This window comes from Salarias fasciatus, chromosome 7 (assembly GCF_902148845.1).
Source record: "Salarias fasciatus chromosome 7, fSalaFa1.1, whole genome shotgun sequence".
NCBI lineage: Eukaryota > Metazoa > Chordata > Actinopteri > Blenniiformes > Blenniidae > Salarias > Salarias fasciatus.
Genome location: NC_043751.1, coordinates 13,423,058 through 13,442,299, shown reverse-complemented (window position 1 = coordinate 13,442,299; position 19,242 = coordinate 13,423,058). Strand labels below are relative to the sequence as shown.

General features: G+C 40.5%; 3 protein-coding genes across 3 annotated transcripts; all 3 read left to right on the top strand.

The window, feature by feature from the left end:
* The first annotated feature begins 2,729 nt into the window (after positions 1 to 2,729).
* Positions 2,730 to 10,314, top strand: LOC115391804 (protein mono-ADP-ribosyltransferase PARP6-like). The gene is made up of 23 exons (XM_030096157.1): positions 2,730 to 2,769; positions 3,145 to 3,222; positions 3,451 to 3,545; positions 3,640 to 3,700; positions 4,542 to 4,632; positions 4,716 to 4,782; positions 4,886 to 5,035; positions 5,125 to 5,266; positions 5,367 to 5,498; positions 5,758 to 5,853; positions 5,940 to 6,032; positions 6,117 to 6,242; positions 6,593 to 6,658; positions 7,425 to 7,492; positions 7,609 to 7,657; positions 7,796 to 7,908; positions 8,077 to 8,149; positions 8,478 to 8,547; positions 8,644 to 8,723; positions 8,818 to 8,881; positions 8,976 to 9,060; positions 9,155 to 9,285; positions 10,286 to 10,314. Exons 1-22 carry the CDS (start codon positions 2,767 to 2,769, stop codon positions 9,249 to 9,251), a joined length of 1,899 nt encoding a protein of 632 aa, XP_029952017.1. The 5' UTR covers positions 2,730 to 2,766; the 3' UTR covers positions 9,252 to 9,285; positions 10,286 to 10,314.
* Positions 10,315 to 11,161: 847 nt separating this feature from the next.
* On the top strand, positions 11,162 to 11,791 carry LOC115391579 (ribonuclease P protein subunit p25-like protein). The gene has a single exon (XM_030095851.1). It carries the CDS (start codon positions 11,162 to 11,164, stop codon positions 11,789 to 11,791), a length of 630 nt encoding a protein of 209 aa, XP_029951711.1.
* A 2,349-nt stretch (positions 11,792 to 14,140) lies between these two features.
* On the top strand, positions 14,141 to 17,414 carry LOC115391656 (cytochrome c oxidase subunit 5A, mitochondrial-like). Its single transcript, XM_030095955.1, has 5 exons — positions 14,141 to 14,293; positions 15,293 to 15,409; positions 16,549 to 16,670; positions 16,783 to 16,904; positions 17,000 to 17,414. Exons 1-4 carry the CDS (start codon positions 14,221 to 14,223, stop codon positions 16,894 to 16,896), a joined length of 426 nt encoding a protein of 141 aa, XP_029951815.1. The 5' UTR covers positions 14,141 to 14,220; the 3' UTR covers positions 16,897 to 16,904; positions 17,000 to 17,414.
* The last annotated feature ends 1,828 nt before the right edge of the window (positions 17,415 to 19,242 follow it).

The window sequence follows — 19,242 nt, the reverse complement described above, 5'->3', positions numbered from 1 at the left end:
CTGGTGCTATTTTCAACATATATGTACACTCTCCTCGATGTCACTCAATACAGTTAACATGTGTGGGTTCAGCCTCGGCCAGCCGTGATATCATTTTTATCCTCCTGTCGTATGTACATTCACACGGTCTGGGGACCCGACTCTCAGATTCACTCTATTTTCTTCTGTGTTTAGCCACCATTTAACTAGCGAGGGGAAGAAAATCCAACGCCTTTTCAAAGCCTTCTCACATAAATAAACTTTACCGTTGCTTTAGTGGGTGCCTTCTGATTTGTAAATGATCAGAGTATGTAAGTAGGATTGTCCTTACAGGGGTGAAATCAGAGTCAAACGTGCCCCCCTGTGTCTGCAAGGATCGATTTACATGCTGGAGGTGTTGCTAAGCTGCAGCACTTATGTCTGGTTGACATGGGCTGAAGGCATCATTGCAGCCAAATATAGATCATCATTCTTTGAGATTACTTGATATTTTTCTTTAAATTGGGGGGCTTGTTGGTCCCCACAGATTGAAACGGGGGTCAACTGGTTTGTAAATGTCTTACGGAGGAAATCACACATATTCCTGCAGAGGTAAGTGGTGCTATGTTGTTCATGCATTGACAGGCATGAATAGCTTTTGAATCCATCTGAAATTGATTTCAAACTGTGAAAATGGGTACATGTTTAGGTCAATTCTATAATTGGTCAATTATAAACCCTAGTATGATCCACCAACACAGCAAGCTTACATATAGGATGCATATAGGATCTTATTCAGCCCCGAACTGTTATACGTCTAAACAGGTTTTCATCCATTCATTCATCTTCCGTACCAACTTGTCCAGCTTGTGAGGCATCATCACCATACCTGCAGAGAACCCTGCAGTGACATTCCTGCTATAGAGTGAGTAGGCTGACCACTGCATCAACATGTAGAGCAAGAACACATTTTGGAGGCAATAAAGGATCCCAGTCATCAAGCCTGATAAACACAAAAATCTGCAAAAATGTGTCAGTTGCTGTGTATCTGTTTTTACAGAGAAAAAAAAAAAACAGTTGCTAAGACAATTTCATCATTTACATCAGTAAATCAGCTCCTCATTTAACAGCATGCGGGTTTGCAATTCACAGAAAACATTTATATTGTTACAAAATCGGATTTGGGACAGATGATCTCTCTGGCACTCGTGCTCTCTCTCTCTCTCTCTCTCTCTCTCTCTCTCTCTCTCCCTCTCTCTCTCTTAATATTTCAGCTGCAGCTCTCTCTTGTGGACGACCAGTTGAATTGTCTCCAGCATTTTTTTTGTTTCTTACACTTAAAACTCTTCTGGACGGAATGTGAGCCTGCTGCACCACAGCCTCTGTCTGTTGAAGTTGCTAAATCAGTGTAAACAACTCTTTGTTTGGTTCAGCTCCATTATCTATTTCATGCTGAGGACATTTCTATATGCTATCAATGGGCCACAAAGGCCACATTTAGTGTGTGTGGGTGTGTGTGTGTGTGAGAGAGAGAGAGAGAGTGATGGGATTTCCCTAGAAGAAATGGGTAATGTAAAATACTGTCATGTTTATTTTCAGCTGTGGGGAAAAAAGTATCAGTTCACTGAAAACAGGATTTCTGCAGCATGTTTTCATTTCTCTGGCGCTGAAGCTATAGTATCAGTGATCAACAGAGTCCAGTGGGGGTGGGGGGATTCCAGGTGGACCAATTAGAATTAGTAATAACTTTTTGGGAATCTGAACGTCTTCTTTGTTATCTCCTGATTTTTCAAGGTCACCCTGCTGGCTGGATGAGGCGTTTGACGCCCCTGGACGAGACTTAAAAAAGGCACCACATTGTTTCTATCCCAACAAACACCCACTCGTGTCTAAGTGGATTACCTCGAGAAAAGCTTTTGTTGGGAAAAGACCTGCACAGATGTATGAGGTCCAAGAAGTGTCTAATCTGGCCAGACTGCAGAGCAGCAGGCGACTGCTAACAAGGGTAACAACCGATTAAGGTCAAGCTACAACACAGCAGAGACACAGGAGGACTGATAAATGCCAAGCATCATCTGTCTCCCCATCCTTCATATTTGACACCAGAGATCTTTCTTTTTTTTTTTTGGATCTTGAATGGATTCATGAGGTCTGCTTTTCAGCACATTGTAATATGATGCTGGATTAGAACATTGTTTAATCTCTCCTCTTTTGCTCATGATGATACTGTAATATATCAATATTGTAATGGTGTTTGGGAGATACTATGAGCAAAAACAAAGCAATGATGATGATGGCGAAGGTGCAGTAAAAGCTGCAGCTCTCCTACTCTGACTTGTGCATGACTGGGTTCAGCTGATCCTCCTGTCATTGTCAACATCCAGTCACATGACCTACAAGTCCGGCTGTCCATGTGGGACTTTGCACAGTTCACAACAGAAGGACAGAGGACAACCAAACCCAGACAAACAAGCTGTCAGACGAGGATATACAGCCGGTCCTTTTTGGTTTTGTGGGTCACGAAATGCTGGGGTTCCTGCTGAAGAGAAGGTAGGAGTTTGATTTTTGTTCTCTGCTCTTTTGAGGAAACATTTAATCTGTATGATCACATTATTCAGAGGCAGGAATGAATCATCTTTATAGGAATTGTGCTTAAATGATGATTAAACTCATTTAAATCCATTTACATGTATGTTGCAGATATGGTGGAACTTATGAAGTCAGATATGCATTTCTAGCATTGAATTGATTTCGTCAGAGTGAAAATATTGTGGATTTCTGCTGCAGAAGAGTCAAACAAGTGGATACATGGTGAGTTCACACACAGTTTCCCTTCTTATTATGTGGAATATGATGTATATTTTTTTCTAACTACTTTTGGCCATTTTGCAGATTAAGATGCTAAATATAGAGCAGATAATTAGCTAATAATAAATAAAATATGACAGATTTCAAGTGTTTTCTTCACCATGACCCTCACATTGTGTGACAATGCACACACTGCATGCATTCCTTTAAAAAATGTTCAGTGTGTGCAGTAGATGCAGTATTATGTCCTCTAAGCATTCTTCAGTGGCGGCGTCAGGAGCATGGTTGGCTGACTTTGTTTGGATGAACAGACGGATCAAATCGCCAGTGTAAACAAGAGTCTCCCCTGATTGACGGCGTTTCCCATTAACCTGACAGGACTGTGAGTGGCAGCAGTGGGCAGAGAGCTGCACTGATGAGGACAGTGACGCCGAAGAAACGCTGTGTGGAATCCAAGTAAACAATTCTTTAAATTATATGTACAGAAACATCAAAGTCAACACATGTTTGATACAAAAACGCAGGCTTAAAGCAAAGAAATATATAATTCCTATAATTGTTGATGATCAAGTAAAACTGTGTTGGACATTTTTGTTTATGAAGCAGCCTTTTGAGCTATTTGCAGTGGAAATGAATGGAACTGTTTGGACAATGGAGTAAGTATATTATTGTTTGTCACTGCAGGAGAGCTGTGCCACTGACCTGAATCACCACCCCCAGCTGGACGCAGACATCCAAGCTGTCAGGAGTCTGTATTCAGACTCTGCGGTCTCTGTCAGGTGAGCGTCTGAACATGTTCATTGAAGAGAGTAATGCTGTTTTTTTTTTTTTTTTTCCCTGCATCGTCAATGTGTCTTTCTTTTCTCCTGTTAGAGAGTACGGCTCTATTGATGATGTGGACGTTGACTTGAACGTGAATGTCAACTCTTTGGATGTAAGTCACCACTAACCCACTGATTTCTTAATGTTACACATCTATTGCATATAATTTCCTTAAATAATATTTTATAGGATGAAATAACCAGATTGTAAAAGCATTTTAAGATATTTCATGCCCATTGACAAATTTCTTTAAACTATGAGTTTTGAAATGTTTGATTATTTCAGTCAGATTCATTCTTCACATGACAGTTTTTACTTATAAATGAAATCTAGCGGTGTTTATTGTACTGGATGAAAAAAATAAAGTGTGACTTGACATGATTTTCAACACCATATGAAAAAACTGTATCTAAAAGTTTGTCAGTAAATATAATTCTACAAAGGACTAAAAACTCAAAGTACAAATTAATCTCGATCACACATTTCAATACAAATTGGGTTGAAATTTTTGAAGCGTGAATGCAAAATAAGAATTTTGGCATTAATTTTCCACCACAGCTGGTCTGGTGTTGTTCTGGGGAAATTCAGAGGTCAGCATTTTATCACTTTGATTCCAGCTTATCATCATTATTTCTGACAGTGTCTTGTTAAAATTCAGTTCACTGAATATATTTCCATATGCTGGGAAGATTACTCCTGGATTTTTGGGGTTTTCTCTGGGTGCTGCAGTTTCCTCCTACTGTCCAAAAGCAGCCATAAATGAGTGACTAACTTAAGTTTAAAATTGCAATTCCAAACACTTTGCATGGCATCACATGACAACCATTAGTGTCTTTGTGAAGTCCATCTATTTTGACATAAACACATAACAAAATTCTAGAAGTGCAGTTTCTCTAAAAGGTGCATCTGAAGTGTTTCTTCAACAGAACTAAAACATTGTTTGGTGTCTACAGGGGGAAGCAGCCAAATCCTGGAGGATCAATCAATCTGAGCCGGTCGTTATTCGTCTTCACTTTTCTGTATCTCAGTATCTGGATGGTCCTGGTGAGCATCTGCAAAAAGTCTGGAAACCAAGCTTTTGATTTGGAAAGAGGCCATTTGATTTACTGGTGTTTTTCTCACTGCAGCCCCTTCAGTCGAGGTCTTCCAGCCGTCTAATCCCGACCATTTCTGTGTGGGAAAACAGCTGAAAAAGTGAAAATTCATTCTCTGATAATAATGTTGCTCTGTAATGATTTGATCTGCTTCGTCCACGTTGTTGCTGTGATTCACGGCCAGCTGCTCGTCTCTGTTGCAGTATTCTCGCCGTCTTCATATCCCAAGAATGGAAACGTCTGACAAATGACAACGTGGTGATCAGACAGAAGAGGCGGCACAGCTGGTTCAGGCCGAGTGGAACCATCAAAAAGTTCCGTGCCAGACTCAGCATCTGGCTACCGCTGTCCAAGTAAGAGGTGGTTTTAATAAAACAGATGTTTGTGCTGATGACTGTATCCACTCTTGAATGCATCCGTTCGCGTCTTCCTGGCTGAGCAGGACAAATGAGCTGAGGGAACCGGCCGTCAGGGGGAGGATCGTCCTCCCGGCTATGAAACTGAACCGATTTACTAATCACACAGCGTCGTACACCATCAAGAATCCAGCTGGAGAGCTGTTCACCTACACGCCCAGTGGAAAGGTCCGGGTTCCCTCCCAACACTTTAAAATACACTAGTCTGTGTCACAACAAATACAGGCAGGTTTACTTTAATGGCCATGCTGTGTGTTTCTGTCTTCAGAGGGTGATGGTCTCAGCTGTCAAGTCGTCAGCTCAGCTCAGCACCAAACAGCTGTTAGAGCTGCTCTTCACCTCGCAGGCTATCGTCAACTGTAAGACGCCGCCATCTCTGCAGCATGGCTTCCTAGTCCAGGTAAAGCTTTAGTCCTGATACATACAAAAGAAATCAGTTATGTAAAGCTAAATGAAGCTAGAATTTGGACTGTGTGCTCTAAACATTATACTGCACTGTACAGAGCGTACTGTCTCAAATCCAACATCAAATCAAACATCTTTTCAGAATGCTGAGAGATGGTTTACTGATTCAAGCAAATTCAGACGTTTTGCTTCAGAGTGTATCGAGCTGCAGAGTGATGCCAAATGTTCCAGTCTGCTTTTCTGTGTGTGAACAGGTGATGAGGTACGCTGAGCAGAGAATCCCAACCCTGAACGAATACTGTGTCGTCTGTGACGAGCGGCACGTCTTTCAAAATGGCCCAATGCTCAAGGTACAAGCTCTGAAAACACAATCAGACGGCGGTTCACAGATTACAGTGAGAACGTTTATACATGGTCAATATTCTTTCTGTTTTAGCCCGCCGTTTGCACCAGAGAGCTGTGTGTGTTTTCCTTCTATAAGCTTGGAGTTATGTCAGGAGCTACTGAAGAAGTGGCCACCGGTGCAGAGGTCGGTGACACCTCTTTATTTACAGTAAGAGTGGTTAATATGTGAGGAGTGGAGTGTTACAGAAGCTATGATCTGCTTTTGCAGGTGATCGATTTGTTGGTCGCCATGTGCAGAGCCGCTCTCCAGTCCTCACGAAAGAGCATCATATTCGAACCATATCCATCCGTTGTTGACCCATGCAACCCTAAAACTCTGGCTTTCAGTCCTAAGGTATCAGCTGAAGCACAGTTACCGAGTTAATTAACAGAGTTTCATCAATGATGCACGAGCGGTGGCAGCGCTGCTTTGCTTAGATCTTCTAAAACATTTATTTAATCTGTTTTGTCTGGTCTACTGGAAAAGAAGCTTTTAAGGAAGGAAAATTCTTGCTAGTAGAATATGGTGGCATGAGTTCAGACATTGCAAAAAGTGTTCCCAAACAAATAACAGCAACTTTTAAAAAAATGCATTGTGGCAACAAAGTCAGTAACACACATAACAAAACATCGAACTTTAAAAAACTGATCTAACTAGTTTTTAGTTGATCGTAAGCATAAACTGCTTTTTTTTTTCTTTAACAGCGAAAGAGTTATGAGAGGCTGCAAAAAGCTCTGGACAGTGTCTTGATAACTCGGAGGATGGGACAGGTCCGTGATCTTCTACACTCTTAATTTTAAAGGGGCTGTATCATGCAAAATTCACTTTTAATATGTTTTAACCTTGTTATATAGTTATGTACTCACCAAAAACACCCCCAAAGCGTTTTTTTTCCCTCCGTGCCCGCGCGTTTGCGCTTTCCTCGTGTTTCTACTGCTCAGAGAGGCAGCCCCTCCCCTACCCGTGAAAACGCTCAGTTTCCCACGTTCGCGTCACACTGAGAAATTGGCTCCCCTGAGCCCCTCCCCCTCCCGCAGGCCCTCGGCAATCAGCATTGCTGCTTTTTTCTAACTCTGATTACGGAGATAAACTTTAAACATCATCTGAAAGCAACAATCAAGCAAGAGCAAGAGTCTGAAGGGTCTGCGCTTGGTGAGTTTCTCACAGGAAAAGACGTTTTCGCGTGTCTTTGTGTGTAGAGAAGCTAAAGCTAAAGAGCTAAAGCCCGCCAGCGTATTTGTTTTGAAGCGCTGATTGGTTGAAGTACGCTGTCAGTCAAAGTCCACAGGGGGAGAGGCGGGATTTTCAGTGAAACAGAGCGTTTTCTCTTCCGGGTTTCAGAATTAGCCCCAGAAAATCTTTTATTTCACACAAAATTAATTTTCCTTAGCACCAAAAATAAACTATTACCATGTTAATGCCATTTCTAGGGTTTGGACTAGCTAAAAAAGCATGAAACAGGTCCTTTAAAGATGAACATATGACTCTGTCGTGTTGATTAGATCAAACACTGACGGGAAGCTTTCTCATATCCAGGGTCCGTATTCCGACATCAAGAAGGAGATGGACAAGATCGACCCTCTGGCCCATCCTTTACTGCAGTGGTAAAAGGAACATTGTCACATTGATGCAAATGCTGTTTTCATATCAAAAATGACTCTTGCTATTCAAGTCAAGTATAGTTTTATATCCAGGTGTGTGTTTGTATGTTTGACAACAGGATTTTAGCCAGCAACAGGTCTCACATTGCCAAGCTTCCACTCAACAGGGTACGCTAGAAAAATAGCTGCAAGTTTTAAAGAAGCTGTAGTTGTGCACTAGTAGAAGAAACACTAACTTTTATTGCATTTGCAAATGTCCTTTTTGTTATTCTTAATCCATTTGTTCGATTTATTGGTGCATTTCAGCAACTGACGTTCATGCACACGCCTCATCAGTTCCTGCTGATCAGCAGCCCTCCCTCCAAAGAGGCTCGATTCCAAACCGCCAGGAAACTCCATGGCAGCACGTTTGCTTTCCAGTAAGTAAAATCAACGACGGACACTGTTCCGTGAAACTGTCACACCACGAGGGGAGAATCTGGTCGCAGATACAGACATAGAAACGATTGGCATTCTTTTTTGAGATGGATATCGACTAATAGTACACACCTTTTTTCTAAGCTCACACAATTCCTCTCTTCTTTCAGTGGGTCTCACATTGAAAACTGGCATTCGATTTTGAGAAACGGACTAGTCAATGCTTCCTACACCAAGTTACAGGTAAAAAAATTTAATAGCTACATTTTTTTCTAAACATATTTTTGTGATTTGAAGGCTAAACTAAACCTCACATTTAGCTGATTTCAACACATTTGGGTGACTGAAACTCTAATATATGTCTGACACTTGGTGGAGTTGCAGTATGAAGTACCTCATTCATTAAAAATAAGATGCATGTACAGTATGTGGTTTGGCATCCCTTTTTGCCTGCCTTGACCTTAGCAGAGATTATAGTATAAGTTGTAATGATTTGAAGTCAAAACTAATTATGAACATCCATTTTTAATTAAACATTTATCTCTAATACTGAGCCTTTCTTCTGTTTTAGCTTCATGGGGCGGCATATGGAAAAGGGATCTATTTGAGTCCCGTGTCAACCATATCTTTTGGATACTCTGGTCAGACCACATACTTCAGATCTGATGGTTGTCCTGAAATGCTTCCTGGTGTGTTTTTTAATTCACTAATTTATTTTCTCCTGTCACTTTGATCAGAGATGGGTAAAAGTCAACACCAAATACCAACCAGAAAGGAACTCATTCAGAAATACAATCGGATTAACAAAATCAAAGAGGTCAGTTCATCTCATAAGTCCTGCAGCCTGTATGAACACCACACACTCCCTGTCTTTTTTTAGTGGATTATTTATTTGTTCTCTTTATTTTTAGGAGCAGCTTGGGGAAACCAGGTTTCTGCAAAGCAGCAACCTCAACTGTATTGCTTTGTGTGAAGGTAAATATGAGATGGCAGAGTTTTGCAAAATGTCACATTTGAAGTGTGACATTGTGGTTCACCAGTTTCTTATATAGATGTTTTCTGTCACCAGTGATAACGTCAAAAGATCTTCAGAAACATGGAAACATTTGGGTGTGTCCAACATCGGATCACGTGTGCACACGTTTCCTGTTTGTGTGAGTAACACAGAAAGCAGCAGGGACGTCTCTCTCGGACTGAGATTTTCCCAGATCACAGTCAGAATGTCTCTTCTGCTTTGGCCCTCCACAGGTATGAAAATGGTCAGGTGGGAGACGTCCACATCAACACCCAGGAAGCCCAAATCCAGAAGGAAATCTTACAAGTAATTGCTTCAAAACCATGCTGAGCACAAACACACACACACACAGAAAGAAAGAGAGACATATAAGATTGAGTTGACTGATATTGACCTGATCATTATTTGTTTGATTGTAGAAAAGAAATATGCACTGCAAATCCAAATAATTGTTTTTTTCGACTATTAGTGACAATATTAGCAAATAATCTAATTTCTTGTCATTTTGTGCCTTTATTTATCTGAAATTTTCTATCATCTCAAATTGTTTGTATTTGCCGTACATTTATGACTTTACATTATGACCGTACATTTTGTGACTGTTTTTAAAATCTTGATTGCTTTTTTCACAATAAATTCATACAATCTTTGCAGTTCTCCTCTCCTGTTTCCAGGTTTCTTCTCATGTTCTAAAAATCCTGCAGTACATGCATCTCGCCACAAGATGAGGATGTAACCAAAACATGTAATATTCTCCAAAGGTCGATGCTTCACTACAGCTATGTTACAACAGTCATAACTTAAATATCTGAACTATGAACAATGAAATATGAGCCTGCTGCTTTCAAGGACACAGGAAATTCCAGACATGGCTCAACTGTGGCACACACACGAACAATCAGGTGACCTCATTCTAAAGATAAATAACTCACAAAAAGAAGAAATTGGGTGCTTTTATATGTCTGAGCTGCAAACAGCCACAAAGAAAACAATGAATTAATAATCTGGTTTGTGAACACAGCCACTAATGGAGATTAAATTGACGGTCATGAATAGTCCTCATGGCGCCTCAGTGTACTCTGGAGTACACCAGCAGCACTGCCAGCTCCAGATCTGTGCTCATTGTTTAAATCCGTGAATAACGTGAGGTGCTCACCATCCTGTGAGGCAGAAATGCTCCATTATAACAGTGTACTGGTTCCATATGAGCCCTGCAGCTGCTTCCTTTGAATTTTCTTCTCTTAAGAAGGCAAATAGATATGAAAACAGATTGCCACGCTGCTTTTGAGTTCATTATTTCTAATTTCACATGTTTATCAAAATCTTGCAGGTCTGAGGTTATGTGTGTGTATGTATTTAAAAAAAGAGAGAGAGAGAGAGAGATGGAGGCAGAACTTGGGCTCACATTTTCTGGGTCAACCCAGCAGGCAATGGACGAAAGGGAGGAGAACAGGGAAGTTGCTGTAATAGCCCAAAGGAGGACATTTGTCTCTGGCCATATGGCTCTCTGATGATAGTGCAGGAGAACGATCATGCATTGCATTTGTCCTTGTTAATGTGTCTTTAATTCTTTATGATACTTTGGCTGAATTTTCTGCAGCATCTTAAAAAACTGCACATGAAAAATTTCATCAAACAATGACAATCAAATCTAACTCAGATGTAACAAAGAATTGTTTTAACTGCATGCCTTGTTAAATCCCATTAACTCATGTGTATTCATCCATAAAATGCAAGCAACGAGACATACAAATAACATCTCTGAGCCCTTAAGCCTTTTACAAAAAAAAAGAAAAAACACTAGATTGTGACAGACATTAAATGAGGCAAAATGTTGCATGTGCCTTTAAGAGCACTATGTCCCACTGTACATGACTTTCTCAGAGCCTCATATGTGTTTGTTGGCATCAGCTGTCTACAGTGCTGAATAGAGCAAGGACATCTTTTCCTTCACATCAATGGGATTAGGGGAAGAAATGCCCTCTTCGTTCTGTTGGACGTCATTTCAGAGCTTTGGAGACAAAATGGGAACGCAGCATGGACAGAAGACAGAGAGGACATCAATATAGCAAGTTAGTACCACACAGCTGATCACATTTCACTTTCCTAGATTGAAACAACAAGGATATTCCTTGGACCTCAGGGGAATGTCGCAAATAAACTGAAGCCGCGGGCTCAGACGCAGCATCCAGCAGTGCTATTTTGTTGCTTTCAAAGCAATGAGTTAACCCCGGGGTTACATGGAGCCTTCAAACGCTGCACACAGCACTACAGTGCAACAGTCCACAACACTCAGTCCTCCTGTCCTCGCCTCTCCTCCATCTCCAAAACTTGGTCTGAGGAACTTCAAGAGAATCAGCCGCACTGAGGACAGCAGTGTCTATCCGATCCCCGGCCGGGCCCCGGACACCCTGCACATGCGGGTGAGAGAAGGAAGCAAGATCCGCAATTTACTGAGGTTTGCATCAGCTCGCATGCAAGAAGAGGGAAGAGACAGCAGCGGGAGAGCACTGAGACAGGTGGTCTTCACCGGGTCAGGTAGGGGAGTCACCAAGACCATCACCTGTGTGGAGATCCTGAAACGGAAAGTGGCAGGTCTGCATCAAGTCTCCAAACTCTACTACAAGACGGTCAACGAGGTCTGGGAGGGCCCACAGCAGGGAGCGCCAGGTATGACCATGCAGAGGACGATCCCTGCCATCTGCATCCTGCTCTCTAAAGACCCTCTTGATCCCCAGGAGCCTGGATACCAATCCCCACAAATCCTCAGTCTTTCCACAAAGGACACTGACGGATGCACAGGTCTGTCCAGGAGTGACCACAGCTCCACCGCACAGGACACGGCCAAGAGACTCCGTATGGACATCTGAAGAGCAACAGCATTTGATCATTTGGAATCTCAGAAAAAAGAACATTAATGGTTAAAGTTTCTTTTCTTTTTTCCAAAAGAAGAATATACTCCTGGATTTTAACTTTCATATTATGTTTACAAGAGCTCACAAGCTATTTTGCCACTAAAATAAAGATAGATCTGCATCCATCTCTAGTGACGAAACGAAAAATAGTTCATTCATAACTCAATACTGTGGATGTAAAAATATGAAGATAGTTTGTAGCTTTGATATGCCACAGCATGTAATCATTTTGTAATTCTGTATGCTTTGTCATTAACAGTAAAGCATGCTTATAAACTACTTTGAGCAATGCCACATGCAGTCATATACTGACAGCGCTGCAGGCAAGTATTTGTAACTATTTGTATTTATTCTGAAACAAACAATCCATAAATTACCTAAGGTAGGCCAGGATCGTGCATCATGCAAGTTATTGCCTGTAATTTGTTGTAAGTATATAAACACCAGGGAATATGTTTGTGGTCTTCATTTCTTCCTCTACTTCTGCATGCATGTGCATAACAATAAATAATAACATCACATATTTTTGGTTTTGCTGAACTAAACAATGGTGCTGTACTTATTCTAAATGATCTCAAATATAAAGTATCTGTCTAAATATTCATGAGAGTGGCACAGGGACTTACGTTACGGTGGTTATCAGATTTGGAGCCTCAGTGCAAAGTTTTCCCATGGGATAAACAATAATCTAGACTTCTTTCACCCTGTCTGAAGTGTGTTTTTTTTTTTTTTTAACTTTGTTGGTGTGTAGTTCTGTTCTGTTTCTCCACAATGAAGAAATTAAGTGATCAGCCAACTTTGTACTATGTAAAGAAGACATGCAAAAATGCATCACGGTGCAGACAAAATTAAATAAAAGATACTATGGAAAGAAAACAATGAAATTTGGTCAAATTAGGCTGTACAAAGGAGGTACATGTGTAGAAACAATAATGAAAATAAAGAGAAGTGCTGATTCTCCATGGTCGTCTTTTTTTCGGTTTTGTTCTCTCACTTTTTGTTTTTGTCTTTTTATGTGTTGCATACTGATCGGTGCTGATGCATATACGTGTGTGTGTGTGTGTGTGTGTGTGTGTGTGTGTGTTTGTTCTATTCATTTACTTTTTCATCAGTCTTAAGTTTGAAGGACACAAACTAGTGCAAAAAGTCTTATATAATATTATAGCTGCATTTTTTTTGTTGGTCTGCTCCTGTTTTTTTCTTTTTCTTGTGTCAGATGTCATGTTTTTCTGTGTCATCCTCTAATCTCAGCTTCTCTCACTGGTACGTCGTCTGAAGTCAATCTGTTTTCTGATACTGTATTTTATTTTGTAACTACCACTTTAGTTAGAACTTATTTCTCAAAAATACTATGAATATCTGATCTCTTCTTTGGGTTGTTATTATGGGCACAGGCACTGGACAGGCCACCAATCCATCACATGGCAAACACAAAAGACTGACTTGTACACCTGTGAGCAAAGTGGAGTGGAGTGCTCTTGCCTCACAGTGAAAGGTTGTGGGCTCAAATACTGGCCCAGGCCTTCCTGTGTGGAGTTTGCATACTCTCCTTGTATGCATGTGGGCTTATTCCAGGGACTTTGGTTTCCTCTCCCGCAGTCCAGAAAACATGCATGTGAGGTTAATTGGTGACGCTAAATTGTCTCTAGGTGTGAATGTGAGTGTGTGTGACTGTCTCTCTGTTCTGCGATGGAGTGTGTGTACATGATGTGCCATACCCGCGCCCACAGTTAGCTGGAATTCGTTCCATATATACTATGGTTCCACCGGCCTGCAACCACGAACAGGATGAAGCGGTATGGAACATGAATGGATGGGAATTGGCGTCCAGTGCATACTTATGTATTAGAGGTGGAAACTAAGGTACCAAAACAAAAACCATACATAGAACAAACACAAACCAGAAAGGCCCAGTCCCTGACCGCAGTCAACCCAGACTTGACCTGGGATCTTCTCATTGAGGCCATAGTGTCTTAACACTACACAACTGAGAAGCTGTAATTGTAAAGTTTTCATTATCTAACCATGGAGATATCTCAATTTAAAATGTCTGTGAAATATTTCATGTATTTGTAACTTGTTAATCTTCGCTTTGAGAATGAAAGATGATGTCCCATAAATCATGGCTTGTCGTTTCTTATCAATTTTCCTTTCACATGCAGCTCGCACTGATATGAAAGTGTAACACTATAAAGTTCACTTTCTCAGCCGGACACAGAGTCAAGGGCCTTGATGTGCTATGCACTATCTATGGTCAAGGGTATCTGCGGTTTATATGTGCGCTTGCGCAGCAGTCAGGCGCTTACGTGACGTGCTAACCCCTCCGTTAGCATTAGCTCCCTCCTCCAGACACACCGGGTTGTAGCTGAGCTGCTGTCCCCAACATGTTCAGAGCCGCCGTCCGACTTTCGCTCTCCGGGGTCCGGAGTTTAACCCGCACGCAACCGGGCTGCCAAGGTAATGTCCCGCTCTGTCATCACGTTGTGTTCAGTGTAACGGTTATTGAAAGTCACGGAGAGGTTGTGGCGGAAATGAAACGTGACTGCATGCTATGCTATGCTAACTAGCCGGTTCTAGGTTAGCAGGTGTAAGTCATTAACACAAACAAACATATCAGTGCTTGTGTTAGGTTGAGTAAATATTTGTTCAAATCAGTGTTTACTCACTAAACCGGAGGGCAAGGGACTCTGTAGAAGTCCCAGTGTCTAGCTTGGTGCTGTTTGTGTCCTTGTCGTGACCCGGTTAGAAGGCTTGGATTGCGGCCCTGTGATTGCAGCTGATGCTACTTGGTGACCGGCTGTCCATCATATCTCTGCCTACTAGCCGGACGTGATAAAGACATGATTTGGACAAGAAGACAATAATGACCAATCAAGAAATGCACATTAATATCACGTTATCGTGATTTTTTTCTCTTCAATTCAGAGTTCCCTAACCAAACTCTAGCCTATATAAGGAAGTAGGAAGAACATGAGTTAATGTATTACAATGTAATTACATACAGTATGAACTTATTAATTGTGACCATTGTGACATTTGGAAATGCTTCAAATGCCACAACACATTATTTCCAGTGTTGAGTTGAGGTGTGTAAGTATAGGTAGGTCATATCAGGACGCTGGCTGTGATCCAGCTGCAGTAGATGTCACACCACTCCCTCAGAGTTTATCTGTTTTTCACTACAACTCTAACCAACTTCATTGGGTATTTTCGGAGATTTGGTGTTTGGAGTGACAGGACATTTCAATAAACTCATCTAACAAAACATGACTATGACATTAATACTTGTTAAGTACTTAATAACAAGAATTACCCTTGATAAACAAGATGTGTCTTTGAAAGGCTTATAGACTTGATGTGTTTAGCACTGAAATAGTCAGTCTTCGGAGTTATGACAGAAAATTTACTCCTTCTGAGTTTATTGTGATCAACTAAATGACTTTTATTATCATCCAGCTCCCTTGGCCTCAAGGTGCTACTCGCATGGGAAGCAGGAGACCGATGAGGAGTTTGACGCTCGCTGGGTCACTTATTTCAACAAACCAGACATTGATGCATGGGAGCTGAGAAAAGGTAAGTTTATTGATCATGGTGATGCTTAATCATTGACTCTTTGAGATTTAACTCACATGATGTAGTTTAATTGTTATGTAAGAGATCTGTTCTTTTATCAGTTCTTTGTAAATCAGTGGGTGTTCAACTGACTTTTAAGTTTTAATAAGTTTGTGTTGTGAGCCGGCATAGAGATGCTGAACATTGTAACAAAAATGGCAATATTTAATAAAGTGTTTCATTTTCAGTTAAACTGCTACTCCTTAAAGACAGCATGATGATGGTTTTTTTTTCTGTGATTCGTTTATATTTCCTATTCATTCATTTATGAGGATTGTACAGATATTTCCCTTGGTTTTTAGTTTTTATAAAAGCACAAGAGAAAATCTACTGAAGGAAGTTGATCATCTTAATTGGTATATTCAGATATTTTAACATAGAGGTAGAACTAATGTAAGATGTAAAAAGAAAAACATCTGTTGTAAACCGGCCTATTGTATCAACATGTCTCTGGTCATTGTTTTTCCACTTTCATGTTTTTGCTTCTTGGATCGATATTATTGCATCAAGAACATAGTATTCAAAATATTCATTATTTTAGAACAATGGAATCTCTCGGCGTAACGCCTCTGTTACTCTGCTTTAATTGCTGCTTTGTATTGTAGGTTAGTTTCAACCAGAGGTTATCTGTTAAACTAGGTTGCATCAAGCTTAACTTAAAAGGCCAGTAAACCTATAAAAAGAGGAAATGATTTACATGGGAATCTGTGTCACATTCCTCACCCTCTGTATGCGTCAAGATGTGACCCTTTCAGAAACAGTTCACACATGTTTTAAGACATTTTCTTCTGTAAAACAGCTGTTTGCATGTTTACTGCCAAGCCTTGTAAATAGAGCAGTTAAGATCTCTGTTCAGCAGTGGATTAAAAGACATTTGATGAGTTAATGAGTATTTTTGCCAGCAGGAAGAGGTGTGTGTGTGTGTGAGACCAGATGAAAATCCCAGGTCACTTGATAATTGTAACAAATCAACAGGAAGACGACAGGGAAAAGAAACAGTTTGTCATTTTAACCCCTTGTGAGAGAAATAAATTTTTAAAGACCATTACGAAGATTTCTGATTTTGCAGTTGTTGATTTCTTTATCTGATTGTGTTTTAGGGATGAACACATTGATTGGGTACGATTTGGTGCCTGAGCCAAAGATCCTGGAGGCTGCTCTGAGAGCCTGCAGGAGGTTAGACGACTTGGCCAGCGCCGTCCGAATTTTGGAAGCTGTGAAGGTGAGTGAGTTTAAAAAAAACCCACACACATCAGTTAATGTTTACTGCAAGCAAAAGTAGACGTGTTGATCCTAAGTTAATGATTGACGGAGTCTCTCATTCTTCTCCTCAGGATAAAGCCGGCCCTCATAAAGATATCTACCCGTACCTCATCCAGGAGCTGCGGCCGACATTAGACGAGCTGGGCATCTCCACACCTGAGGAGCTCGGCATTGATAAGGTCTAGCCGCAGAGGTAATAAAGTTCTCACATTAGTTTTTTTTTTCCCTCTCAAACTTATCTATTGGTAATCTAACAGATTTCTTTTTTTTCTCTGAATTTTATTTCAGGTCTAACCACGGTTGATACATCCAAGACATCCAACCCTTGTACCTAAATGTTTGCCTCCTTTAATGCATATGATATTTAATTTGGCCTTTATTAAGTTCTTTTGCTTGTAAGATATTGATGAACATAATAAAGGAAAATGTTATCTTTTTGAGTGTCACATGTATACTGGAATATTTTTGATAGTTTTGAGTTCTCCTTGAAACATTTCAAGCCGCTTTAACAGAGGGCAGGGTCATCGAATGGTGCATGTTGTCACAATGTGAATGGAGTCACATTTGGCCACCAGGGAGCAGCATTTTCACTTGAATGTAAAAATCATTCTACTGTAATAATTTGCTTTTCACCTGTTTTATTTGAGGAGAATATATGTGACGTTAACAATAAATTTGTCCAAATGACAGAAGTGTATAGTCATTACAGACCAGTTTTGGGTGGGAAGTATTTGGAATTTGACATTAGAAACATTTTTAGAGGCTCGTGCACGAAGATAAGTCTTCCCAGTTTGTTGCACCTGCAAGGACTTTGACTCATTTTCTGCTCCACCACTCAATGTAAAGAATGCTTTTGGCTAAGGGGGTATCAATCTGTATGTTAAGTTATTTTGGCCATACACTGCCACCATTGACGGTTAACGCACTGGAAATGACGAATGGACTTTTAAGCTTGTTTCAGTCGCGTCAGACTCACTCAACTCCAATTGGAAGTGTGATGGTCTGTCAGTTGGATCCTGTCTCGGCTGTGGGTTATTATTGAGTATTTTGCCTCAGAGATGGACACACTGATCCTGGAGTGCCACAGTCCAGCATGGTTTAGTGATGCTCTGCTGGAAAACATCCTAATATGACCGGAATGATGAACCACTAATAGAAATCCAGGGTTATTGGAAACTGGCTCTTCATGACGACCCACCTCTCATAGTCCAAACGGAGAATATTTTCTTTATTGGACTTAACTAAAATAGCAGATTTTACAGTTTAAGCAGTCTCGGACCACTTTGAATTCATCCAATGACAAACACATTACATGCAATACATGCTCACACATCAATATAGAGCAATTTGAGGCTAATGTCTGCCCAAGGACAATCCAACACATGGACAGGGTGAGATTAGGGATCAAGCCATGAACTCCATAGTGACAAATCAACCCATTCACTTAATGGAGCCACTGGTAATTATAATCAATAAATCAGAGCATGTAGAAATACATGTACATTTCTTTTAGACAAGAAACTGGACAGGATTTTAAAAACCTTGAACTTACAGTGATTAATGAGAGTTGCCACAGTGGATTGGTTAATATTGCGAGATAAATGTTGAAAACAGCATCCTGCAAAGCTTTTGTATTTGATGAGTGTTTATTTTACTGTTGGACTGTGAGGAGTGATCAATTCGTCTTTTAATTTAGGTATATTTTACTCTCAAGCTTTCCCACAAGGGCATCTGGGCTCAGGCAGCGCTCATTCTCAACTGATATTTCACTTGTATCCTGTAATCAATCAGCTCATATCAACAGCATTTGCCTGCTGCTTTTTATAGATTGGTGGGAGGAACCATAAGCACCAATTCCCAAGCAAGCATTGTTATCACAGCTAGTGTGTTTCTGCTCAGAATAGAAGCACATCAGATGTTCACAGAGGTGCCATTGTAATGGTTAAAATTAACTAATGAGCAGAAACCCAGTCGAGATAAACCTGTTTCTATGCATTAAGGACTCTTTCAATTCACTTCAGTTACTTCAACATACTTGAATGTAGTCAGACTATTTGGCTTTCTCGAGTTTAAAATTAACTTATAAATGTTGGTCTTATTGTTGTTTTCAAATTTTTTTTCATAATATAGTTTAAAAGAGGTCTTCCCTCAGAGCATCAGAAGTGCCGATAGAAAAACACTGCAGGTTTAATGACCACACGGCAGTGTCCAACCATTTTAAAGCTCAAGAACTTCGAAGCCTATTAAACTGTGAAAGACCTTTCCAGGATGTGCAGATAGAAAGAAATCCAATGGGAAAAGTGTATGCTCTGAAATTGTTAAAATGTTGCCACACTGGACATTTTAAAAGCTTCAGTCTAAGCTAATACAACCTGGAGTCTGCACTAAAAACTCCACGGAAAGAGAGGATGACAGGAACACAAAGGCACCTCTAATGTCTGTAGGAACTGTCGGAGATAAGCTGTAATTACTGTGGAACAGTCTCATTGATCCTGTAGCTAATATTGCACGATTCCAGACAACATCAAGAA